Raw genomic sequence first — 14,039 nt, forward strand, 5'->3', positions numbered from 1 at the left:
TGTTAATATTAAACAAAAACCTTCAATTTTAAATGTCACAAGACAATTATTTTTTAAATTTTTATTTATTTACTTTTTTGACCGATAAGGGGATCGCAACCCTCAGTACGGTGTGGTCAGCACCATGCTCAGCCAGTGTGCGCACCGGCCATCCCTATAGAGGATCCGAACCCACGGCCTTGGCGCTACCAGCACTGCACTCCCCCGAGTGAGCCACGGGGCCGGCCCTAGACAGTTTCTTCACTTCAAATGAAGCCGAATTTAAAAATTTGTGCAAAAGGAGATCTTTAAATCTGACTTTTATCTCATGACAGCCATGTAATCATTTGAAATATAATGGAGAGTCTAGCTTTTACGATATATGGCTCAAGTTTTTTGCCTAGATCTATTTAAAGAAAAAAAAAATGTAACATTAAATAAAAACTTTGTTTTAAATATAAAGACATTTTTTCTTAAACATCAGTTCAAGTGAAGCTGAATGTAAAAATATGTTCAAAGGGAAGTCTTTTATCTCATGACAGTCGTGTAATCATTTGAAATATATCTGGTGTCAAAGAGAAATTAATACTTTAGTACAAACAGGAAACTTTGAACATTATCGTTGAGAGTACTAACAAACATTTTCACTATTAATATTAATTAAGAAGTAGTCTATAACCACAGATTGGAATGATCACTGCAAACTGCCTCATTTTAGGTTTTTCCTGTCTCAATGGAAGGCTTTGGGTTTTTTTGGTGGTATTTGTCATTTTTCAAGCTTATATCTCAAAAACAATATTTTCTATATATATCCTTGCATTTGTCTAAAGAACATTTTGTTCTTTATGGCTAATTACATAGCAAAAATTAAAAATATTTTGGCTCATAGGCTTAAAGCCGAGGACTAGGTAGTACATTAAAATACAATCATGATAAATTATATCATTTATGAGGCATATGTGATACTGCTTACTAGGCCATCTAATATGTCAGGGGTGTTGCGGAAGATGTATTAGTCTTTTTTCAATTGCAAATTATAGAAATAAAGATGAAATAAAAATTAACTACATTAGTTTACATAACTGGGAAGTATCTATGACTGATTTTAGGTATTGTTAGATTTAAGATCTCCTATGTTACCATGTTGGTCTGTCTCTGTCTTTCTGTGCACCTCTTCCCTCATGTTTCTCATCCCCACCCCTGGCAACGCGCGCACTAGCACTCTCACATAGGATGGGCAAGAAGGGAATGGAGGCAGAAGACTGTTCTGGCCCATTTCTTCTTTTATGTGGGGCATAGAGTTCCCTTGTAGCTGAAGCCAAATAGTCCAATTATATATAATTTTTTTTTTTTTTTTTTAGTATCAAGAGCCCACATCTTATAGAGATAGAGGATGAGCCTCTTTCAATGACATTACTTTCTCTTGGGCCACATGCTCAAGTAATAACAGGACTTGTTTAGTAGTATAGGCAGCAGGTCACTTGGAGTAGACCAGTTAGAATTCAGCTATAAAGCAACAGGTAGGGTTCACCCCTATAGGAGTTGGTGAGCTGCTTTTCTTAGGGATTATTTTATTTTGAGGGAAGTGTATATTTTATATGGCTCATACATATGGTATGTAAAACTTATACGTAGGGCAACCGTCCTTCCTTCTTTTCTCTGGTCACCCCTGTTGTCCTGGTAAAATTACTAATAGTATCACTTTCATTTTTAAAAGTTATTAGTTTTGATATAACCCTAGTTATTCTTTTGATGTAGGATGTGAGGTATTTTCTATTTCTCAGCTTTTCCTGTATAGAGAAACCAAGAATGCTGACTCATTTTACCTTATCTGTGATGAGAACTGAGAAACCTGCAAAGTCATGAATTGTTATGGTTGCTTTAGAAGTTCAGTGGCCGGGAGGGATCTCTCACAAAGACTTAAAGGAGCTTCCTGGGGTTGTTATCAGCATCTCTTGACTGCTGGGGCCCACCAGTTTCTTAAGGATTGTGTGTTTTGAATAGCCAGTCAGTGAGGGTGATCCTGACCTGTTAATCTGTAAAGCCTTGTGCAAGATTGAAGCACTTCAGGGTACTTGTAAACTTTTATATTCCAGTAGTTTCCCTAATTTCAGCAAACAGTGATTTGTGGAATGTTGTTTTAGACCAGCCTAGTGGGCTAGACCATGTCAGGTCCAAGTTACCGAAGAGCACAATAAACATACAAGTGTGCGAATCCATTAGGATTTGGCACAGAATGATCCATAAGGTTTTCAGGCTGTGGCGATCTTGGCTGAGGAGAATGCTAGTCTGTGTCTGAGAATTCAAGCAGGTAGGCCAAAAATTTGGTTAGATGATTTATCAGGTTGAAGGATAAAACAAGGTTCGGTACTGGATGGTTAGGCATAAGGCATGAATGTAGATCAAAAGGACAGTTCTAAATCCAAGAATATGGTCCGTCTATTGTTGTACCCTTCTTAAATACTCTGTTGACCTAGCAACATGGTCTTAAAGGGTTGAAAGAATGTTAGACAGGTCTGCTTTTCCTTTCTCGCCTTCCCTATTGAAGTAACTTATTGAGTAGCTACAGTAAGGGAAATGGTAGGAAACAAGAGGACAGTAAGGGAGATAGTTCAACGATGGGAAAACATTTTTTTTCCTGGGTTAATGAAGTACATATTCAGAAAAGTGAAATATAGGTAACGTGGAATATATATTTAAATATTCTTTTGTTTTTTAATAAAATACTTTAAATTTAGCTTTTATGTATAAATTTGACTTTGAAATATGATATTAGCATCTTGGTTTGAGTTTAGAGGGAACAAAGCTTGTTTAATTATTAATCAAGTCTTACTGAAATTTTGTCAGTTTCTCATCTACCCATTTTTCACAGGCTTGACACAACTCTCATAGACTTTACTGATATGAAGTGCCAACGAGGGGATTTAAGCTTCATTTTCAATGGGGATGCGACACCCTCTGAATCTTTTGTAGTGTTAGACAATGAACAAAAAGTTTATCAGCGAATACACCATGAGGTGAGCATGTTGACTTATCAGTATTCTTTTAAATGGTTAAAAAAAAAAAGTGCCTATTTATTTAGCCAACCCTCAATGTAATTGCTTTAAAATCATAAGGTATAATTGAGATGGTTTACTCCCAAAACTTTATCTCTGTATCACTAGCTTTTTTTTTTTTTGAATTTCTGTCATCTGGTCTCCATCCTTACCAATCCATTGAATCTGTTTGCTCAGAATTCACTGATTCATCTCCTAGATCAATGAACTCCAACTTCTCTTAGTTCTCATTTGTAGTTTCCCTTTGTTGACCCTGTGCTGGCTGGCCCTTTTACCATATATTATCTTACTACCTTAGCTTCTTTTAATGTTGCTGACGATCTTTATCTCCTTCAGATGAACACTTCTGTGTACTGCTGTGTCTGCACCTTTTACTTTGCCTAACTCTTTGGATACCTTTCCTTTCTCTCTCCTTTCTCTCTTATAGTACATTATTATCTTCCTTCTGTCACATCATATCTTCATGTTGGAATTGCTTCACAACCGCCATTGGAAAACAGTATGCACCATTATCTTTATCCTTTGTTTTTTTCCCCAGCTGTAAACCAAATAAAAAGCTGTTCTAGTATCTATATGTCATTGATAACCCTACAGAAGTTTTTTAAGTCAGCATCTTTTTGCTGCTGTTGTTTTTATTTTGTCTTTATTTTTTCATCACTTCCTTTCCCAACATTGTTATTTACCACATCTTGTGGCTTCTTCCTCAATATCTATTAGATTAGATCTTCCTACTGCCAAATCTGTTGATAAGACGTTATTGTTATATATGTATACGTACCATTGAAATAAATAGTTTCCTAACTGGCACTGAACAATGAAGATTTAGATTGGAAGAGGAGAAGACAAAAGGATATTCCTTGTGGAGGAAACAGGATGAATAAAGTCAGGGCAGTAGGAATAAGAATGGACTGTTTGGGATATAGAAAGGAATTGTGTGATTGCAGTGAAGGTTTCTGTTATTGGGGCTGGCTGGTTAGCTGAGTTGGTAGAGCATGGTGCTGATAACACCAAGGTTCAGGATTCGATCTCTGTACTGGCTAGCCACCAAAAACCCAAAAATTAGAAAAAGAAAAAGTTTCTCTTATTGAGCATGAGAAAGTTGTTTATGGAAGGCCTTAAAAGCCAGATAAGATAACTTAGGATCTGCTACAGATGGCAACAGCAAGTCATGGATTCTTAAACAAGATATTGATTTGATCAAAAATTAATTTAGGTGAATTAATCTTAGGTATTCTTTTTATTTTCCTTCCTTCCCTTCCTTCCTCAAACATTTATTAAATACCTAATAATGCTAGACACTGCTAGGTGCTATGGATAGTAGTAGTGTATTTATATTGTATATCAATTACTATCATATATTGAGCTTTAATTACTGGCACTTTGGGATTATAATCAAGTGCTTTCTAGTTCTCCTCATTAAATCTTTAAAATAACCTGCCAAATTAGGTAGTACCTGGATTTTACAGATGAGAAAATTGGGGCTTGTAGATGTTAAATGACATCTCTAAGATCACATAGCCATTATGCAAGATGAATTGGAAAAGGGAGAGATTGGAGTCAGGGAAATTATTTGAGAAGTCTTTACAGTTATCCAGTTGAGAGGTGGTGAGGATTTTGGATGATCCTCATTCAAGATGATGAGGATACTACAGTGAATAATGAAGAAAGCGAAATTATGACACACATTTTCAAGAATGAAATTATAAGATTTGCTAGAAGTTTGAATGTAGTGAATTAAGAAGAGGAAAGATTTAAGGGTGAGTGTAGTGATGCTAGCTTGAAAAGTGGATGATGATGGTAGTACTGCTGATGGAATTGAAGAAACATTTGAAGATTGCGGTTTAAAATGATACTCATTTTGAGTCCATTGCTAAAATCTGTATACTTGTTTCAGCCCTCTCTTTCTTAGACTTCTCTGAGGTACTTGCTATTATTGGGTAACTCAGTTCTTGAAATTTTTATTTCTTTTGATTGATCTGTGGCCAGTTACTCTTTTCCTATGTCTCCTTATTTTCTTTTGTCTATTCCTTTTTCTCTATTTACTTCTTAGATATTGGTATGCCCTTGATGTGGTTCTCATTTTTTTACAAACTGCCAGAATCATCTCTTTCATTTCCACAGCTTTAACTACCTCCTGTGATAGGTTGATGATTCACAAATACAGTTGTCCTTTGGTATCCATGGGGGATTGTTTCAAGTACCCACCATGGATACCAACCTCCGTGGATTTTGTATTTGCATATAACTTACGCACATCCTCCCATGTAGTTTGAGTCATCTCTAGATTGCTTATAATACCTAATACACTGTAAAATATACATAAATAGTTGTTATGTTGTATTGTTTAAAGAATAATGACAAGAAAAAAGTCTGTACCTGTTCAGTACAGACACAACCATCTGTTTTTCCCCCCCCCGGATATCTTCTATCCGCGGTTGGTTGAATCCACTGATGTAGATACAGAGGGCTGACTGTATATATTTGAATCCTAGACACCCCTTACAAGTGGAGACCTATTTGTTTAAATGCCTAGTGGATATCATGCGTATCTCCTGGTACCTCACAATTCACCTCAGTTAAAACTTAGCTCATTGTTTTCCCGCCAAACCTGCACTCTTTCTCGTTTTCCTTCTTTTGATGAATCATGTCATTCTTCAGTCAGAAACCTTGGAGTTATTTTTGGCATCTTTTCTTGTACTACATGTTTCCTAATTAGAGAACATGTCTGGTCATTTCTGTATCGTTAATGTCATATAATTATCCCTTTTTTATTCATACTGCTCCTACCATAATTTGGATATTCATCATTTCTCCACTGGACTATTGCAAAAGTCTTAAAAATGTTCTTCCTGGCTCCCTTCTTGTCTGCTTCTGAATTATCCCACATATTGGAGATATATTGAACTTTTAAAACATTCTTGATAACTTCCTCTCTTAAAAACACTTAAAAGTTCTTTACCACTGCAGAGTGAAATCCAAACTCCTTAGACTGGCACAGTTCCTTTTGTGACCTGGCTTTTACCGTTTTCTTTTTAGTCTTTTAGCCTTTTAGCCTTTTTCTTACCTTGCTATTGTAGATACCCTCATACTGAACTCTGCAATTTTTCAGATCTACCTGGCTATATAATGTTGTTTCTTTGTTCATGTTGTTTCTACTTCTTGGAATGCCCCTCTTCTTGTAGTCCCTCACTTGTAAAGAACTTACTTAGTGTCACTGCCTCCCCTGCCAAATGACCATTGTTTTCTTTATGTTCCTACTAAATCCGGAACCATAGAGCTTCTATGCTGTGTTTGTTTATATGGCTTTCTCCCACTATCAGGCTAAGCTCCTCAAGGGCATGGGTTTGTTTTAGTTGTGCTCTCTGGTACCTAATATAGCATCAGTACATTCTAGGCGACAGGTTGGCAAACTTTCTGTAAAGGAAGATAATACATACTTAGATATTTAGATATATTTGTGGGCCATACTGTCTTCTTCACAACTACTCAGCTCTGCTATTGTTAGAATAAAAGCAGCCATCGATAATGTGTAAATGAATGAGCATGGCTGTATTTCAACATAATTTTAATTATAAAAACAAGTGGTGGACTGGATTTGGCCTACTGGTTGTAGTTTGCTGACCCCTATTCTAGACTCTCAGATATTTATTAAGTAATTTGACATCTTGCATATTAAATGAGAACAGGATAGACAACTAGGCAACAGGTGAGTTAAGAAATAGGACACAGAAAGAGATGCCAGAGATTAAGCAGTGATAAGTATTAGCTGATGTTATAGTATTGATAACATCAACAAAGAACTGATATTTTGAGTAGTTGTGTGAGTATTTTATAATGACTAATATAAAGAAAAGCTAGATTTTGAGCAACAGTCTTTGGGCAGAGTAGTTTACCCTAATTTTGCTTATGTAAATAATAACTGTTCATTAAATGTTTGTTAAAGGAATGTAATTAACAGCAGGTCTTTTTCAATTACTTGGTTAGGAGATGGTTCAGTCTCTGATTTATAGAAGAGTTCTGTTCCAAAGTTTATTTGAAAATAGGGTGTTTGAAATGTGAGGCAATTTCTTCATAGACAATGTGATGTACAGTGTTCAGTTCCCAAGCTAATTTATAAAATTCTGGTTGATTCTTAATGTATTTGGAGTATAATGTTTAACAATTCTGTTCAACCCACTCAAGCCCAAGTTTTTCTTGAGAAAATTGTACTTAGAATTAGTTTGGGTTACCAGGAATACATTTTCACCTGTTATAGTCTTAGCAGTCATGTTAAGATTTTATATCCCTTACTTGTAAGGTTGGGGGAAATGGTACTGTTCCAGTCCAAGGCTGTTGCTGTTGTTTTCTATAGTCTCAAAAAATTCAGAAAGGTACTATATGTAGGTGAAAGTTTAGCGGTGAAGAATAAAAAAGGGGTCTCTTGGGAACCTAGAAATAAGGAGGTATGGAGAATAGAGCCCTTGGCCATTGAAAACCTTATGGACAACTCTCATTGCACAAACAACTCTAGATTTTGGTTTTTTCTGTCCTTTATAGGGTCCTAGATATTAGACCTATTGGCCTATTATGGAATAGAATCTCATTTTATACTGCCCAGTTTACTCTTCTCTACCTGATCAGTTAGTCTTCTTGTCCCTGAATTAAGCACGAAGCTTTCCTTTTTTCACATTTAAAAAATAATTCTGGCTCAGTTATTATAAGCCAGCACTAGGGAAAATGTAGAGGATAAAACCTGAATCAAGGTCACTTATTAAGTTTAGAAATCATGAGATATTCATGGATTTTTTTCCTTTCTGTAAGGTTTATAGAAAAGAATCCTTTCCACCTGCTTTCCTTCTTTCCCTCCCTTTGCTTCCCTCCCTCCCTCCTTATCTTTCTCCCTTCCTTCCACTTAGAATTTATTGGGGAAGAAAGGCTAAAGTGACAGTGGTAGATCTTTAGGTTAAAAAGAACTAAAGTAAGATTCATCTATTTTAAAGAAAACAAAACCTTCATATAGGCATTTTGTCTCAGGTCTGTCAACTCAGTTCTTAAGGTAATCTTTTAAATTTGCTCTACACACTATGTAGTTTTGTAATAGGTAATCTAGTACTGTTTCTATTACATATCTATAACAGTGTGAGAGTATTGTATTTCATGTGTCCTGCTTTTTTAAAATTTATGATTAGTAATAATTCTAACTTGATATATGAAATTTAAACATCTAATTGTCTTTTAGAATAAGTAGTTCTTCATATTATTTAGAATCTGTCCTTTTGTCTTTTGAAATCTGTAATATTATAATTGTTGGTATTTTTTCATATGTAGCACTAATAACCTTTGAAAAACCTAGATTCTTATATTTAACTTTTGCCCCCACCCCAGGAATCAGAGATGGAAACAGAAGAAGAGGTTGACATTTTAATGAGCAGTGATATTTATTCTGCAACTTTATCAACCAAATCAATTTCTTTCACGCGTGCCCAAACAGGATGGCTTTTTCGGGAAGATAAAACAGTATGTGCAAATCTAGATTCTTGAACTTTAAAAAACTGTTTGGTATTTATGTCACCAAAATAATGTGAGGGAAATATGAGAAGTAGTAGGTTACTGAATTATCTTCAAGTAATTTATTGTCTTCCTTGAATCCGGATATAGAATTATAATGGTTGGTTACAGAAAATGAATGTATCTTTGGAGAAGCCAGGACAGAAAGTTTACCACATCTGAATTCTTTGTTGGGAAGGATTCTTGTTGTTAGTTGCCTTGTTATTATACAGGGAACAGTCTTTTCACATGAGTCCATTATATTTCTAATGCTTTATTCCATAAGAAAGCTACAAATAGGGATATACTTCAATTCATTTCCCTGGATTTTTTTTTTCTCCCCACTTTTATACTTCTAAATCATTTACTCAGTATCTGTTTCTCAGTGTTCTGTGTGTAGGACTAAAATTAAATAAGCTTACATTGCTACAACACTATCGTTAAAGCAAATCTCAGTAGAAGTTTCCCTATTAGTGAATTGTAAATTCTTTCTATAATTACCATTGCATCTGTCAGCAAGAGGTTATAAAAGACTGCTCAAAGATATATTTTAAAATTTTTGAATGAGATACAGAGGAAGCACTTTTATAAAATTAATTAATTTAGAAATAAGGAACTACATCAGGTAAAGGCCAAGATTTACTGCTTTTAAAAATTATATTTATTTTTATTACACACCATAGAAATAAATGTGTTCTTGTTGGAGAAACAGACAAAAAGCCTGTATTAGTCAGGGTTCTCTGAGAAAACAAAACCAATAGGAGATAAAGAGAGAGGGAAGAGAGGGAAAGAAAGGAAAAGTAAAAGGAGAAGGTGAGGGAGAAACTGACTTATTGTAAGGAATTGGCTCATGTGATTATAGGAGCTGGCAAGTCTGCAATCTGTAGAGCAGTCCAACAGGCCAGAAATTCAGGGAAGAGTTGGTTTAGTCTTGAGTGAGAAATCTGGAGGCTGGAAACTCAGGCAGAGTTTCTGTGTTGCAGTTTTGAGGCAGCATTGCCTTTCTTCTGGAAACCTCAGTCTTTGCTCCTAAGGCCTTCAACTGATTGACCGAGGCCCACCCACATTATGGAGGATTCTGCTTAACTCAAAGTCTACTGATTAAGTGTTAATTACATCTAAAAAATACCTTCACAGCAACAAATACACCAGTGTTTGACCAAGCACCTGGGCACCATAGCCTAGCCAAGTTGACAGATAAAATTAAGTATCATACAACTTTACACATGAAGCAAAAAGGTCCCCCTTGACCACTGCCCACAATCCCAGAGCCCCTTGCAGGTTATTCATTTGTATATCCTCCAGACCTTTTTATGCTTTTCATGTACAAATATGTATTCATAGTAATATGTAGCTTTTCATTGTTGATGTTAATTTTTTCATAAGTGTCATATTCTATCTATTGTTTTGCAAGTGGCTTTTTTCACTCTTTAGTGTGTCTTAGAAGCCTTTTCTTATGAATTCATATAGTACCACTTCATTATTTTTAGCAACTGCATAGTATTCCATACTATGGATATATTTTAACTTACTTATCCAGTCTTTTTTTTGGACATTTGGATGAATAGACACGTGTTTTTGTCCAGTTTTCTGCCATTATAAATGCTGTTGTGTTTATCATCCTTTTACATAGATTTGCATTATCTATTTTAGGTAGCAAGAAATTGAATGGCTGGATTATGGGGAATATATAAGGGTACTTCAAAAAGTTCTTGGGACATTAAGATAATACAAATCTTTCTGTGAACTTTTTGAATACCCCTTATACACTTCAAATTGTTATTGATATGATAGTTTACATTTAATAAGTACTTTTTAAAAAAATCCTCTGTACTTTTCAGTGTTTTATAATATTTTATTTTTATTTTAAGGTTTCAAAAACTAATATTTAGGGCCGAGCCCGTGGCGCACTCGGGAGAGTGCGGCGCTGGGAGCGCAGTAACGCTTTCACTGTGGGTTCAGATCCTATATAGGGATGGCCGGTGCGCTCACTGGCTGAGCACGGTGCGGCCGGTCTCAAAAAGGACAAAAAAACCCCAAAACAAAACAAAACAAAAAAACCTAATATTTACCACCTGGGTATTTCCTAGCCACAGATAAATTCTGACTATGAGATCTTGGCTCACCAGTTTTCCTCCCTAAACCTATTTGGCAACAAATGCCATTATAGGATTCCAGTTTTGAGATCCTATGTTGCAATCCATTTGTTGGCTTTGAAGTCTCATTTGTTTGTACTCTGTTCTTCTGGACAGCATTTAGACGGATCACTTCAAGAGAAGATAAAAATTGAAACTGCTATTCATCTAGTGCTACTGCTAAGCAGCTCAAAGCTCTTGAACAAGCGTCTAGGTGATCTTCTTAAATCATTGACAGGTAAGGAGGGAGTCAGTAATGCTATGGTTCCCATTTTGTAGGTAGAAACAGGTGCATAATGCTTTACTTTCTCGTGGCTGGTAAGGAGGCCACTGAAAACAAGGTGGCCCTCAAACAACTCCAAATACATAGTTTTGGAATGCCAGAAAACAGCAGCAAGGTGGAGACCAAGTGATTTGCCTGTGAAGGTTGAAAGGGGGAGCTTGTTTTCAGTAAGTTATTGATCAGCTTTTTTTTTTCGAAGTAAGGTATTTCAAAGACTGTCCACCTGTGGATCTGAAAAAGGTGAAGGTTAATGCTGAAGGACTAGAAGGACTCCATTGAAAGGAAATAATGACTCTTTTCTTGATGTACTTTAAACTACTTGAGTTTCTTCCCTATACCCAATACAAAATTTAAACACTTAATTGTATCGATGAGCAAGGTGACTCTATTGTTCTCTCTTTGCTGAAAGCAGCAAGCAGCTGGAACTTGCAATTTGGTCCTGTGAGAGAAGAGAAAATTTGAACAGGTCATTAACTCTTATTTGTGCTAGAGGTTCCTATGTGACTTGAATTATTTATTTCTTTTTATTCCACTTTTTTTTTTTCTATCTATAAAATGGGAACAGTGTTATCCCTGACCCCTCCTTGTTACTCATGATATTTGACTGTCAGCTTAATAAAGTTTTCAGATAGCTTTGTGCTACTTGGAAGTAGAATCTAAAAGAATACTATGTGGTATTTTTATTTAGATTTAACCCATTTTCAGATTAACTACCATACATCTTTGTGTGTTTTTAATTTTCCTTTACAAATTAAAAATGCATTATTTTATATGTTTTTAACTTAATAGAATGTATAAGATGATTTCATAATTTCAAGTACCAAGGGAATATTTATTTTAACCTACTCTTACATGTTTATGGAATAATATATTACCTTGAAACTTTTTTTTAATCTAAGGCAAACTTACTTGAAGTTTTATTATTTTGAAATATTTGATTTTGTTTTAGGAAAGGGTAGGAAACTTTTTGGCAGACTTTTATCTGGTGAATGGACTTGTTTTAGAATCAAGGAAAAGAAGAGAACATCTCAGTGAAGAGGATATTCTTCGAAATAAGGCCATCATGGAGAGTTTGAGTAAAGGTGCAAACATAATGGAACAGAATTTCGAGGTATAATTTTTCTTCTCCTAATGTATTGTTTTCTGAGGAGAGAGGGGATAGACCTCATTCCTGGCATACAGTAGATTTATATAAATATACTCACAGGTTTTGTTTACTATGTATTGCCTTTTATTTTTCTGTGAATCTTCATTTTTTTTGAAATCATTGTTATGAAGAAGAAAAAGAGAAAATGGCCTTTGGTATTTTTTGTGAATCTGTGCTTGGTGTCTGAGACTTCATTAATAAATAGATTAAAAATAATCTTGTAATCATGAATCCCAGTGTTAATTTTTAATCCATGTACCTTTGCATATATTTTTCCTGCTTTACCGACCAAAATGAAATGCTGCTTTGAAGGCCAGGCTAAAGATCCATCTGTTTTATGAAGTCATCTCTATTCTGTTCCTTCCCGTAAAATTTTTTATTCAGCATGTGTTTATTGAAAGCATCCTATATATGCAAAGAATTGTACGACAATAAGGAATGGAGAAGGGAAATTAGGAAATACTAAGATATATGAGACATCATAACTGCTCTTACAATCTTATTTCCTAATAAGATGAATCAGATGGATTCTTAAATTTATTTTTTATTTTGGCAATTTTAAATTTGCAAAAAAGTACTAGAACAGTACAAAGAATTCCTGGATGCCCTTCATCAAGATTCCCCAAATGTTAACATTTTACTACATTTGTATAGCACTTTTTTTCAAACTGTAGGATAGAGAACCCTTAGTAGATTACAAAATTAATTTAGTGAGCCATGACCACCTTTTTAAAAAAAGTTAGTATCTAAATAAAAATGATAGCAAAAAACCAGAGCACATCACACATAATAAGGGTCATCACTCCCTCATGAAACAATAGTTTCAAGGGTGTATGTGTTGTGTAAACATGTATATGTGTGAATGCGGGATTGTAGTATAAACTTGAGTCATAGCCATACAAAGATTAAAGGCTACTACAGGGAAGCTTGAATTCTTTGAATGTTTAGTCGCTCCCCTATGGTATTATGCCAGATTGGTTTAGAGATGGACAAACTTTCCAGAATAGTATGATTGGTTCTAACTAATTCATGTAATACTGTATGTTCCAGGAAAATATTTTAATATTTAGAAAGTGCATGTACTAAGTGAATCAACCACAGTTTAGTTAAGTGAGTACAACAGTACATTAAGTGTTTAAGTTAAAATTGTTGATCATGTCAATTTAGTGTGATCCTATCTCCTTCTCACCAGATTTTATTTGTGCTCCTCAGTTTTCTTCTGACCTTGAGATAGAGCCTTATCTGACTTCATTTTCCAGAAACCTCTTGGTATTTCCTGATTTGTTGGTCAGAAGGAGATGTAGGACATGATGTACTCAGGAAATAGAAATGGAGATGAATTGATATAGGGAATGCTAAGCTCAATCTTTGACAAAGCTGCTGTTGTCTCCCATTGTTGACCAGACAAAAATGTCATGTTTTTGGACTTTTATCGTGATATAAATTTTATTAGAGTTCTTTTTAAAAGTATGATTTTGTTGTGGTGGTGGTTATTGTTACCTTTGCTTAATTTTTGCAGCAAACCATTTTGGGGTGAATACATAGAAATAGACCTTACAGAATAGCATTTTATGACCATTTGCCCGTTATCTCTGATTGTCTGATTTATGCATATTTAAGCTTAAAATAGACAATTTGGGCAGAGATTGGACAGAGATTGTAATTGTAACATGATGGATTTGAATTGCTAAAGGGGTCTTTAAACAGCACTGTAAGCAGGTATAATTTTGCAAATTAAAATTAGGGCTGGCCAGTTAGCTCAGTTGGTTACATATGGCCTCGTGACACTAAGGTCAGGTGTTTGGTTGCCTGTACTGGCTAGCCATCCCCCAAAAAGAAATTAAAACATCAGTTTAATGCCAGATAGGTATGTACAGAACAGACTAATATAAACAAATTAAATAATTAAGCTT

General features: G+C 35.0%; 1 protein-coding gene across 1 annotated transcript in view; it reads left to right on the top strand.

Moving 5' to 3' along the window:
* LOC103605649 (ankyrin repeat domain-containing protein 13C) overlaps window positions 1–14,039 on the top strand; it is a gene marked incomplete at its 5' end in the record, with an annotated part of 59,183 nt that overhangs the window by 21,930 nt on the left and 23,214 nt on the right. The window contains 3 exons of the mRNA XM_008590272.1: window positions 2,852–2,996; window positions 8,400–8,531; window positions 11,929–12,090. Of these exons, the coding sequence (XP_008588494.1) occupies window positions 2,852–2,996; window positions 8,400–8,531; window positions 11,929–12,090 (439 nt within the window). The remainder of the gene's footprint in view (window positions 1–2,851; window positions 2,997–8,399; window positions 8,532–11,928; window positions 12,091–14,039) is intronic.

The sequence above is a fragment of the Galeopterus variegatus genome, unplaced genomic scaffold (genome assembly GCF_000696425.1).
Source record: "Galeopterus variegatus unplaced genomic scaffold, G_variegatus-3.0.2 Scaffold5957, whole genome shotgun sequence".
Lineage (NCBI taxonomy): Eukaryota > Metazoa > Chordata > Mammalia > Dermoptera > Cynocephalidae > Galeopterus > Galeopterus variegatus.